At 40.3% G+C, this 12,009-nt stretch overlaps 1 protein-coding gene across 1 annotated transcript in view; it reads right to left on the bottom strand.

The window, feature by feature from the left end:
• Positions 1-12,009, bottom strand: part of CPE (carboxypeptidase E) — a 58,238-nt gene that overhangs the window by 16,232 nt on the left and 29,997 nt on the right. The window contains 3 exon segments of the mRNA XM_040601620.1: positions 90-207; positions 1,156-1,323; positions 3,139-3,335. Coding sequence (XP_040457554.1) covers positions 90-207; positions 1,156-1,323; positions 3,139-3,335 — 483 coding nt within the window.

The raw sequence follows: 12,009 nt of genomic DNA, 5'->3' as shown, positions 1-12,009 counted from the left end.
GTTTACAGAGTGAACCTCAGGTAGCAGAGAAATAAGTACAGAATGTAATCTCTATCTCCTACTGTTTCACATTAGCTTCTATTACATACCACTCCGTGTCTCATCATAAGGATAGTTTGCAACAAGGTCTCCTCCATGAAGATTTGCAGAGAGCACAAAGGGAATATCCATGATCCAGTGAATGACACCTTTTGTTTCAGGAGCAAGCTAAAACAAAATAGCATTACCAGCAGTTACAAACTGAGAATCCAAATTAGAAACTTACTCAATTATATTTAGTGGGCTTAAGTCTTATCACATATACTGTGCAAGACATTTAATTGAACAGCAATTTTCAGTTCCAAGAGAACTTAATCAGTCCTTTACAACAGATTTATAATTAAGTAGATTAATATAAGTTTAAAACTGGTGTAAATTAGTTCAGAATGAGACCACAAATAAAGCAACCTCAATCTTTCACTTCTTCCTGTTACAGCCAAAAAGCTCCTACCAAATTTTAAACCAAGGAAAAGAAACTATTTCAAAATAAATAAAGAAATAAAATTGTTAGGAGGATGCAGTCTATTCTCTGCATAGAAAGTAAAATTACTACATTTAATAATTTGAAGACAGAATATTGCTATTAAGGCCACAGTCCTATGAGGCTACAGTCACAACACTGTATTTTCTAGAACTTCCTCTGGGGTAAATACAAGACAACGAAAATCTCTCCAGATACACACCTGTATATTTAAGGCTTAAGCTTAACAAAAATGCACATGTCATATGTGAGAAGAGCTATCTAGCTAGAAATGTAATTAAGCACAACACATGCGTGAATTTCTGGCAACAGTAAAAATGCAGAACATCTGCAGGAATAGCTTAAAACCAAGGGAGAAGGCTACACAATCTCTGGCCTTAAAAATAAAACATGTTTTGAGTGAGGAATTTTCTTAGCATTAAGCAATTGGGATCAAAAGGGTTTACTACAGCAAGCCATTTTGACAAAAATTTCAAGAAGCATCAGACAGATAAATTTAATAAAATGAACCAAATATTCAGAAGAACGCGAGTTGTAAAGACTACGCACAGAGCTCGCAGAGGTTGCGAAGTGTCTGCCTGCGTGAAAGGGCAGAGGTGGGGACGTGAGTGCCCCGACATTCAGCCCCTGCTTACCTTCGGATTCTGATCCACAGCCTTTTTCATGTTTTTCAGCAGATGGTTGTTTGGACCACCTTCTTTCTCATTAACATAGACTATTCTATCTAGATCCGGGAAATTTCGGTTTAGATCTATCCCTTGGGCGTTACTTCGACCAACAAACCAGTCTTTAAGCTCACCAGGCTGAATGGGGAGAGAGAATACAAAGAGAAGGGACATGAGCAGACTCAGGAGATGACATACCAAGCTTTATATGGGTAAGTTTAGCCACGCAAACATCAATCATGGGTTTACTTCTCATGTTCTCAAGAATAAGAAGGGATCATGTGGGAGCAGAAACTTCTGAGGCACCAAGAGCTGAGTCACCCATATTTCTTCTTAGAGCACTGTGGGAACAAAACCAGCCTCTAGCTCACTGAGGGTGCTGGAGGAGAAGATCACTCTCATGGTGGCAGATCCAGGCAAAGGATGGGCAAAATTACCGGCCTGCGTGGCCTTAATTCCAGTGCCTGATGAGCCTCGCCCCGAGCCCTGGCTTCTCCCCGTTGCCTCAGGCCCACGGCCATGGATTACAGGCCTCATTTTAGGGCACCTCAGAGCAGCTGTAGATTTATTTCTCTGCCAGCCACAAGGAACATCTGTGCTCGTTTCAAAGTTCCTCTAAATGGCTTCAGGGTAAAGAAGGACCTTAATCTTTGTTTACATCAGATTTTGTTTTTATGGTGTCTGTCAGCTTCGTTCACTGAAACAGTAGCACTGAATAAAGATGCAACGAGAATTACTGCAAAATCTTTTCTTTAAGCTGATTCTCTAAAACAGGTTTTGGCTTGCATTAAGAAAATGCCTTCAGAGTACATAGTTTTCCCTAGCTTGCCTGTGTAAGCGTTCAGTACTCTTTTGAAGTAGGTTTAGTTGATGACTGGCTTTAATCTAAGGGTACATTGGATCTACTGTTACACACTGTGTACCTCTAAGTTAGAGCAACAGTGGCACTACAGCAAATCATATTATAATTCACCTGTAACATGTAAGGCAACCATGTAAAAGGAACGTACTTTGACTAGGGAGCAAAAGTTTGAAACAATATTATCACAGAAACTCTCTACAGAGAGTAAAATACCACAACTTGAGGACAGCTTCTACTTCGCTACCACGAGAGGGCGACACAGGACCGACTATGGTTTAAAAGAGGTTGGTGGTTTCGGGGGTATTTTTTTAAAAGATTTTGTAACAATCAGTTTAGTAAAGATCTTACTATGGTTTGACTTATTTAATCATAAATAAATAGTCACATAAAAAGATTCAAAATTTCCATATTAATTTAAAAAATAACTACACTGCATAAACCAAGAAAATTCTTATTGCTGTCTGGAACATAATACACGCCAGAAAACTCTATTTGTTAATTGTGCATTAACATGTTACATGTTTCTTGACTGAGTCGTCATCCTAAAATACATGCTAATTTTCTTGACTAATACCTTAACTAAAGTACCTCACGCCTGAAATTTAAAATCAAAGTTATTTGTATTAAAAAGATGGCTCACAAATATTGCTTGCTTTGGGATCAAGCTCTGATGAATGTGAATAACTCATGTAAGTGCATTTACATGAAACTATGCTCAAAGGAAACATCAACTTTCCCTGGTGTACCACTTCTGAAACATCATGTGTTACTAGAAGTTACTTGGTAGGAACCAGTCTGGTCAGTGAACTTATATGGAAGAATATGCATAAAACATTGACATCATTATATTTTAAAATACAGTAAACTCACTTACAGGAGAGACAGCTATTTGTTGAAAACCTAAGCATAAAATCCTCCTTGTTAAACAGAACAAGACTACCATACTATTGGGCAATAATTCAGTTATGCTGTTCCATTCAAGAATCACCACCAGGAGTTCAGGTATCTGTAGAACTGCTAGTCCAAGTGTCATTATGATCCTAAGGTTGACAGGCATTGATAACTATTCTGACATATGCAGCCACACAAACCTGGGATGCTGCCTTCTCAAAGCCATCTGGATTCAGAGATGGCATGATATGGATACGCGTGCTATGGATCAAGTTGATAATAGTTTCATTTCCTTTCTGGTACTCATTACACAAGTACTGAGCCAAGAAGATGAGCAACTCCCTTCCGACAGCTTCATTCCCATGCATATTCCCAACATATTTAAATTCTGGTTCTCCTGCAAGAAAAAGGAAGAACATGACTTAGAACAACATACAAAAATAACCCATGGACAGGATCACACAGCACACCTGAGACGTAGGCATCGCTATTACCACGAGTAGCCACAGTATCCCCAGGGAGCTACAAGCCTCCTTCCAAAAAGTGGATTTAGGTTAAACAAATTGCAATTTATTTTCAGTTGTTTGCCAAAGACAGAGAAAGAATACCAGATGACAACACAGTATGCCAAAATAAATGCTAAGCACTGCCATCAACATTACTATTGTTGAGATCTAATGCAATTGATGCCCCAATACTACAAAAGAGTGTCTTGATTAGGTAGTTTTAAAATATATAAACTGACACTAACAGAGCTTCTTGTCTTTAATGTTCTTTATAAGATTAAGTAAAGCTTATCACACTACACATGCATTAAACTGAAATTCTTTTACCAAAGCATTGCCAGTGAATAGCTGCTGAACCTAGTGATCTGCAAAAGCCTTATTCAGCTGATGCTCTGCATATTCAGCTCAGACTTTAGAAGCAAGGGCAATAACCTAACTCATAAAATGAATTGTTCCCATTTAACATTCAAATAAACAGTCCAATATTAAATATATACTTAAATTTTCCATATACATATATATCTATATTTGTGAATGTGTATGGAATGTTTATGCATATATTCAATAGATATTGTATAGGCATATATAATATTCAATGTGTAATATGTCTTCAATATATATTGTAGATCTATATAATATCTATAAGCCATCCAATATTCCCAATTGCTAACTAGTCTCATTCTTATGACCGTAGACATAAAAAACACACAAGATGTGTCTTGCAGAGCTGTGAAGGATTTACCTATTAAAAGACTACCTTTTGGGCCCTAATTACAGAGAGATTTTAGTAATGCATGTAAATACCTGAATGAGATTTAAAGGATTGTTCTGGAACTAAAATGAAGAATATGCTGTTTTCTGGGTTGAAGCCACTTCTTCCTTATTCTTTTCCTTTTGCAATGCAGTTCTTCTGTTGTAACAGCTTTAATTAAACATTCTGGTGATTATATGCTCTGCATAGTCTTGGAACACATTTTGTGATGGCCTTTTGCACTACCACAGGGGCAAATTTAAGCCAGGAAGAGTGTTACACTAATAACACCTCAATAATTGTTAACGAAGCACACAGCTCTATCTATTTACGACTCCTCAGTCTGTGCTTGTTAACCTTAATCCAGTGCTAAGATGCTAGCAGACACAGTGCTATTATAATACCATGACTTCCTTCCTTCCAGCTAAGGTGGTTTTGTACATAGGGATTCATCCCTGAGGGTTTTTTGTCAGGTTAAAAAGTTTTCTAGTTTCAGTGAAATAGCTTAATTTTATGTTAGTCATATTTTGACATTGAGCTCCTATTTACTGTTTCTTCCTACCTAATAATACAAGGGAATGCAAGAGATCTAATCATCAAGAGTAATCATACCATGCAATCCACCCGATCCCATTAAAACAGATGGATATGATTTAATAAAATACGCAGCACTGCACACCATGTATACGCATAATACTTAATACATACGTATACTGACATGTTACTTATGGGAAAAGCACTTTCACAAGCTGAGAGAAAAATTTGTTACTGTGGTAAATATGAACACACAGTTGCATTTTGCATTTGTACTTCACTAAGGAAGCCTAAAGGAGAGATTTCTTCTGATTCCCAGCCTTGTGCATTAATCACCTATCTTTCTCTCCCATTTGAATTTTGCAGGCCTGGCTCAAACGGAGAAATAGAAACATGTTTCCCATAGGGTTCTGCTTTGCCCCCTCCCAAAGAATTGCTAAAAGTGTTTAGAAGGGTTGGTGAAAACAGTCGCGGGGTCTGTAGTGAACCAAGAGTACAGCCTCATCTACAGCGTATCTTTAGTAGTAATGACCCATCTCAAATGAGCATTAAAAGCTGAAAGCAGATCATGAAGAGGCAGACAGTCACTGGAAACAGGGAAAGGCCTTCCTATGAAAAGCGATTGAAGAGATCATCCCTGTTTTCCTTAGGAAGAATAAAAAGGGTCAGTCAAATATACCGACCACTACGGCATGGAGGTAATGGTCTGGAAAGCGGCACTTCCCGACACCACAAAACAAGAGACAGTGATTTTTAGTGAAAAAGAACAATGACCATTTTTAGACTGATAAAGTATCATTACTTACAACACAAAGTGTGAACCAGTATTCAAAGAATCCTGTTGACAGTGAGGTATCAACAGAACTCCAGGTTTTGCTAGCAAATCAAGAGTTAAAAAACTGATCTAAAAGCAAATGCAGAATGAAAAGGGAAAGATAACAGCTGAATAACAGCCCTGCTTCAAAATTCAGCTTTGTGTTCATATTTCAGCTCTCCTGGGTATTTTCTTACACCTTTCTCTGAAGCACAGAAATCCAGCTCCCATCGACCCTCCAGCTGTAGGGAACAAGGCTGTGTGGTCCATGAGCACGGGAACTGTTTGCCAGCCCCCAGCCCTGCCTGTTTTCTTACTTCTGGCCACAGCAACCAACAAAATACTGAGTTTCTGCTCAGTATCAGAAGATACTGAATTTCAGACTGTATCAGACTATTTTAGGAAAGCTCTTCATCATTTCAACATGTGATTTACACTTTAAAGAACAACGGAAAAAATGAATCTTTCTCATATCTAAACCTTGCAGCTGCTCCAAGGAAACAAACTCAATTTTTATGTCTATTTCAGCAGAAATAAATTATTGCTACAAGCTGGCTCGATTAGCAGTTTGCTCATTAGTTGTTCATACCCATGACTGGCAAAGCCAGGGAGTCCATTCTGGAAAAAGGGACAATGCTGCTGAAGTCATTAGTTATCACCACAATGGCCAAAAAGCCAAGGGAGCTTCCACAGGCTACAATCTGCTGATACAACTTTACAGCTAATAAAGCCCTTAATTTGTATTTGCACTTCTGCCTTTCTTGTTAGACCAAAAACTGCAACTCAGCGGGTACCTGCTGGAAACTGGGTTTTTTTGTTTTTTGGGGTTTTTTTGAGTCACTTTTACCGAAATTCTTTGCTAATCATCTTTTTCTCTAGGACAATAAAGTCCAAGCTGGAGGGCAGACAGCTAGCTGGGGCCGACAGAGAAACGCCCAGCACCCTGTTGGCTGAGCTAAGCAAGCCCAGCTGCCTGACCTTCAGCGAGTGGCTGCAATGCAGCCACCATTCCGGGGCCACTATGGCTCACAAGGGAACCAGCTCCTTCTCCTCCACTTCATGGCTAGCGTGGATACCTCAAACACCGAGGATGCCAGCCATCTGGTCCTTAAGCCTCAACACTTTATGGGTCCCCTGGTCTACTCATTGAGTATGCCCTGGCACACCACTTCTACAAGCTTCAGGCTTCTCTGGAGAACAGCTCACCCCATGGGGAAAAGGGCCTTGGTCACCTTGGCGAGCAGGCTACTTGGCTGGAGGAAGAGCGGCTCTTCCCATTAATCCTTCATGAGCCATTTAATGCAGACCTTCATAGGATTCTGTAACTGTAATTGCCACACCAATTTTTTTTTTATTAAAAGACTCTGTAAATGTCAATTTGATGACCAGTGAGAAACACTTCTGTTCCACTGCAGAACTGGAGGTAGCTTTAACGGAGAAGAAGCCTGAAGAGAAATAATTGGCTTTTCTCATTTACTTGACCCACACAAAAAATAAAAATTGTTTTAATGGAGTCCCATGGTCCAAGATACAATAAACACAAAGGAACATTTCTGTTGGTTCAGTATTTAAAACTCTTATTTGATTAATTTTATTAATTTTCTGACAATATATCTTGGGAAACTATAATCTCTCATTCACAACAGCCAAAGTATGCCCTGTGTAACAATGTGTGACATTTATAAAAGCTTACACATAATTTCAGCTCAGATACAGCGGTTTGTTATCACAAACGAATGAGTAGATACTAACACCTTTGGGGGCAAGTCATAAGAAATGAAACGCAGCAATCAAGTTTATAAATATCTTAGTGCGTCTGGGGAAACCTAAGCCATCACATCATTATGGCTTTTAGAAGGCTTTCACTTCCCTCTTAGATTGACTGCGTGGTACATTACAACCTGATAAACGATGGAGGAAAAAGCATTTTAAAATGTCGTGCCTTTCTGGGGCCTGACAAACATTGTGAAATGTCACCATCCACTTCTGCAGCTGCTGTCAGCTAAGGTCTTCTGCAGTTTCCTAGGAACAGCATCTACATCATTAATATCAGACAGGTCATCCAACTAAAGATGACTAACCACTGCCATTTTCAGGTCAGGCTGTATTTGTACCATAAAGACAGTAATTTTCTAAAATGTAGGGACAAAAAGTTTAGCACCTACTAATTATAGATACTATGAGTCAAGGTAATGTCATGCCACTAGTCACGGTCTAATGTCAAGCAGTTAACCTTAAAATGCACAGTATTTCACTCATGGAAGTGCAAGCTATATGGAAGAAAAAAATTAACTACTGTAAAGTTTAAGTGCTTAATGAACTGTTTTGCAAATCAGCCTCAAATACTCTTAAAGAGTAGAGCCCTTCTGCTTTCCTGTACTTCTTATGGAAAAGCTAGCAACATTCCTGAAATAACAGACTTAGTGTTTTTGATTACTTACAGTTGTTTGTCATTTTTAATTTGGCAACCAATAAATTTTTCTCGTAGATAAATGGCATGAAAAATCTCAGAACCCCTGCTGGCAAGAAATTCATTCACTAAATGTGATTGAAGACTTTCTTATGCTCCACATTTTTGGTGGTAGATTAAAGAGAAAGAAATTCTCTGGAGATCAACTACATGGAAAACCAAAGACTGTAAAATGGGTTTCTCCTTTGAATATGAAAAAAAGTAAGAGAGGGAAAGAAGAAAATAAAAGGAGGTGAGATATGAAAGTGAAAGATTAGAAAATTCAGATTTCTAACGCCCTGTAAACTAAATGTCTGCAACCTGACTCAACAGCATTTCCATAGAAATGTTGGTCTCCACAATCTGTGTGAAAACGGCACTGAAAGACAGAACTGCAATGCAGTATTGGTTTTTAAATCATTGCATAGGTCTTACATAATTTCAGGACATTTACTAAGATGTGTTGGTCTAAACTTGCTAAAAGAGAAACTACTGGAAGCTTCACAGGCGGCTTATATAAAGTAGAAACAGGTCAACACTGAAGACCTTTGCAAAATCCAGTCTTTCACTTTCTTGCCATTAACTGCTAGAAAATCCACTGAGAAGAAAACAAGAGGAAAAGAAAATCAAAGATCTTTTCACAATCTCCTGCTTTAAAAACACATGCATTTTTTAACAGCTATGATACAAGAGGGTCTCAAGCTCTTCCTGGAAACTTTCATAATTATTTGAACACTACCACTTAAAATTAAAGTTAACAGCAAAGTCTGCACAACACATTGAACTCGGAGTGAAAGCTCACAGAGAACACCTATATTTCTGCTGCCTTGACACGTTCAACTTGAGATGCGATCTCCATCCTACTGAGCACGAAGTCTGTCTGTTGGGCTTCCAACTAGGGTCTTGTATGTCTTTGCGTTGCAAATTAAATTCTCCAGACAGATTACCTCATGCTCAAGACAGCTATTTCCCCAAAAAGGTTCCGTATGACTCGATGCTTTCTCCAGGTTTTCAACGGCCCACCCTCACCCCGGCAGCTAGAGGACTTGGCGCAGCCTCCCACAGAAGTGGGCAAAGCATCTGCTCAGCTCCTGCGGTCCCCACCGACAGCTCTGACACTGGCTTATCCCCAATGCTGGGCTTTCCAGCACCCTGCGCTTACACTGCGGTGTTGCACAGTGCAGCGCTGAGTTCGTATTTCAAGTAAAGCCCGCGTGCTTCACCAGAGAGTAGAACAGTTTTTGCCTGCTGGGTTTGTGTTACCACGCATGAACTGGGGCACTGATGATGATTCTCAACAGCACTGATGATGATTCTCAACAGCACTGATGATGATTCTCAAAATTATAACAAATCATTTGTAAAGCAAACCAAGTTTACTTACTTAATCAAAACCTTTAAGTTAATAAGAAACACTGCAATGTGATACGCACAAAACCCTCATTTTGTGTAAATACATTAAAAAGCCCTCTCTGAAGTTCAAAGCGGATTTAAAAAATCAAGAGAATTCTGGAAGTAATAAATAACCACCTATACATACAACAGGATTGACCAGATTAGTTTTAGAATCAATTGCATTTTTGATGCTCTAGGAAAAATTAACAGGACTTTGCATTTACAGAATTCATTACAGAGTCAGAGCAGCAAGTTATCACTAGCTCAGCACTGAAGATGAGGTTCCTGAGAAACCTGACACGAAATGAACTGCCCAGAACAACCCTTACCGGTCTGTGGCACAGTACAAGACAGGTACAGTTTTTTCACCTCCCAGTTTCTGCTCTCACTGCTAGGAAAAAACCTGGACCAAAACATATCCTGGGGTTCTTCGTGAAAGATGCTGGCAATACAGAGACAGCATGAGTAACTCTGTATCTGCTGCGATACTGGCTGTTGGATGTAACAGATTCAATTCATCTTTCCCACCGTGCTCGGTAAGGGGGAGGGGGGCTTTTCCATTTGTGACTCTGTGTGACCAAGTGGATTTTCATTTCAAAGGCATTCACTCCATCCCTCAAGTTTTGGTTGGCACATCGAGCAAAGATTATTTTTTTTTAATCCATCATTTCATCATCAAAATAGACCTTCTGATGAAGAGAAAGTTGATACATAATGTAAATGTGTATTTTGGGATGGTTCCTCTTCAAGTTCACTTAACAAGCTCTCTCTCCTCAGCAGACTCCAGAATCGGCTCTTTCACTTCAACTACCAAGGCACTCCCCAGCCATCAGCGCGCTTCAGAAGGACCCAGCTCATCTATCCCACCCCTTCCACATGCAACAAGTATACGGGAACTTTCAAAGCTAAACTAGTTCAAACACCTGCTGCCAGCAGGAGATACATTTGGGCTCTGCTCTCCCTCATCCTTATTGCACGAGGAGAAGAAATAAAAGTTGGAAACAATCCGTTTATATCTGGATCCCAGACTCTAAAGCCAAAGAGGCAGGCTGAAATGGTGGACAAATCAGGCAAGGAAACAAGCTCTCCCTTTTCACTGGAAACAAAGAAAGAAAGAGTCTGTGAGAGGCCGTAAATAGTTCTTTGCAGGGAAGCGCAGCCAGGTGCTCCCTGGGAGGCGACTTCCAGGCTGGGAGCGATGAGCGCTGTGGTGTCTCCAGCGTGCCCAGAGCAGCAGGCAGCCGTGAGGAGTGCCGAGGTCCCTCCCGAGCGGCCGGAGCCCCGGGAGCCACTCAGGGCCGTGTTTTGGGAGAAAAGGCACCCAGGGTGACCCTCGGGGCTGTGCGACCTCGGCCCCCGGCCGCACCAGCGCGGGCGAGGGCAGCGCGCTCACAGAGCCCACCTTCACCCAGCACAACCCTTGGCACGTTCTCCCCGTGGAGGAGAGCTACTTCTGACTGAAGGGGATGTTCTGGGTCCTTAGGAAACACTTTCTGTGCTTAGGGATCTAGGAATAACTGGCAGGAATCCCCCAGACTTCCTCCCTGGATCACCTTTCTGGGGCATCCCAATAGTACCCATGGCTCCACCAAGGCTACACATACTGGACGCTCCTTCTTCACTGGTAACTGGAACACGATTTTATTCCGCTTCTGTTTTGTCACAATCTGACACTGCCTGAAAAAACCCGTGGGCTGCAGATCTGTGATTCAGACAGACTGTGCTGAAGTGCATTGGCCATTGCTAACAGATGGAGAGGGATAACATCTCCCCATAAACGTACATCTGCAACACATCCCTCACGTAGACAGCATGTTACAGAGCAAGACTTTTGTTTGCACATTTATTTAGCTTCCCTTGCTTAGATGAGCCCTAGTATTTATTGATCTTAGTTTCTGTGATTCCTGGCCATAGATTTTACAGAAGGAGATACAAAGTGCCCTTTTAAAATAAATTACAGTAAGACAGATATAGGCAAACTGCAAATGCTAATTACGCTGTTACCTTGCTCCTTTGGGGAAAAAAAATACACAAGATTGACTTGTGATGACTAACAGAGGTCACCATTTACGTCACAACATAAATGACCTGATTTATGTCAATATCCTCAGAAACCAACAAATACCCAGGCAGCTTCTTTTAGTCCTGATGCTGTTTTAGCATTACCTTTCAGCTATAAATAATTTTTAAAAACAGAATTCCGTAATTTTAGAAGTTAGGTGGGGTTTTTTGCCAGAAAACCTGCAGCTCCACTGTAGGCTTAAAAACCTGCTAAACTGTGTGAAACCCTGATGAAAAAAGAAGTGGCTCCCTGAGGTCTGTTCTGCTGCCACACTTCACCTTCAGCCTGATTTTAGCAGCCAGTACTCTCTCAAGTTTCTGCATTTAAGATATGAATGCTATGTGATAACCTGTAGTAAATCTTGATTGTACTTCTTCTTGAGATAGCAATGGTTAAATCAGCTCAGTATGAAGCAGAAGAAAATAAAGGTTACCTCGGTAGAGAGTGATTAAGATTGGTAGTGCAGCACTATATTTCCAAACATTGCAACACTTGGCTTCAGGATCTTTCTATGGTATGCAAAAATTTATTTAAAATTGGTATTGTACTTTAATGATTTA

The sequence above is a fragment of the Falco naumanni genome, chromosome 1 (assembly GCF_017639655.2).
Source record: "Falco naumanni isolate bFalNau1 chromosome 1, bFalNau1.pat, whole genome shotgun sequence".
Lineage (NCBI taxonomy): Eukaryota > Metazoa > Chordata > Aves > Falconiformes > Falconidae > Falco > Falco naumanni.
The sequence above is the reverse complement of the archived record's forward strand: the minus strand, read 5'-3'. Positions and strand labels throughout refer to the sequence as shown.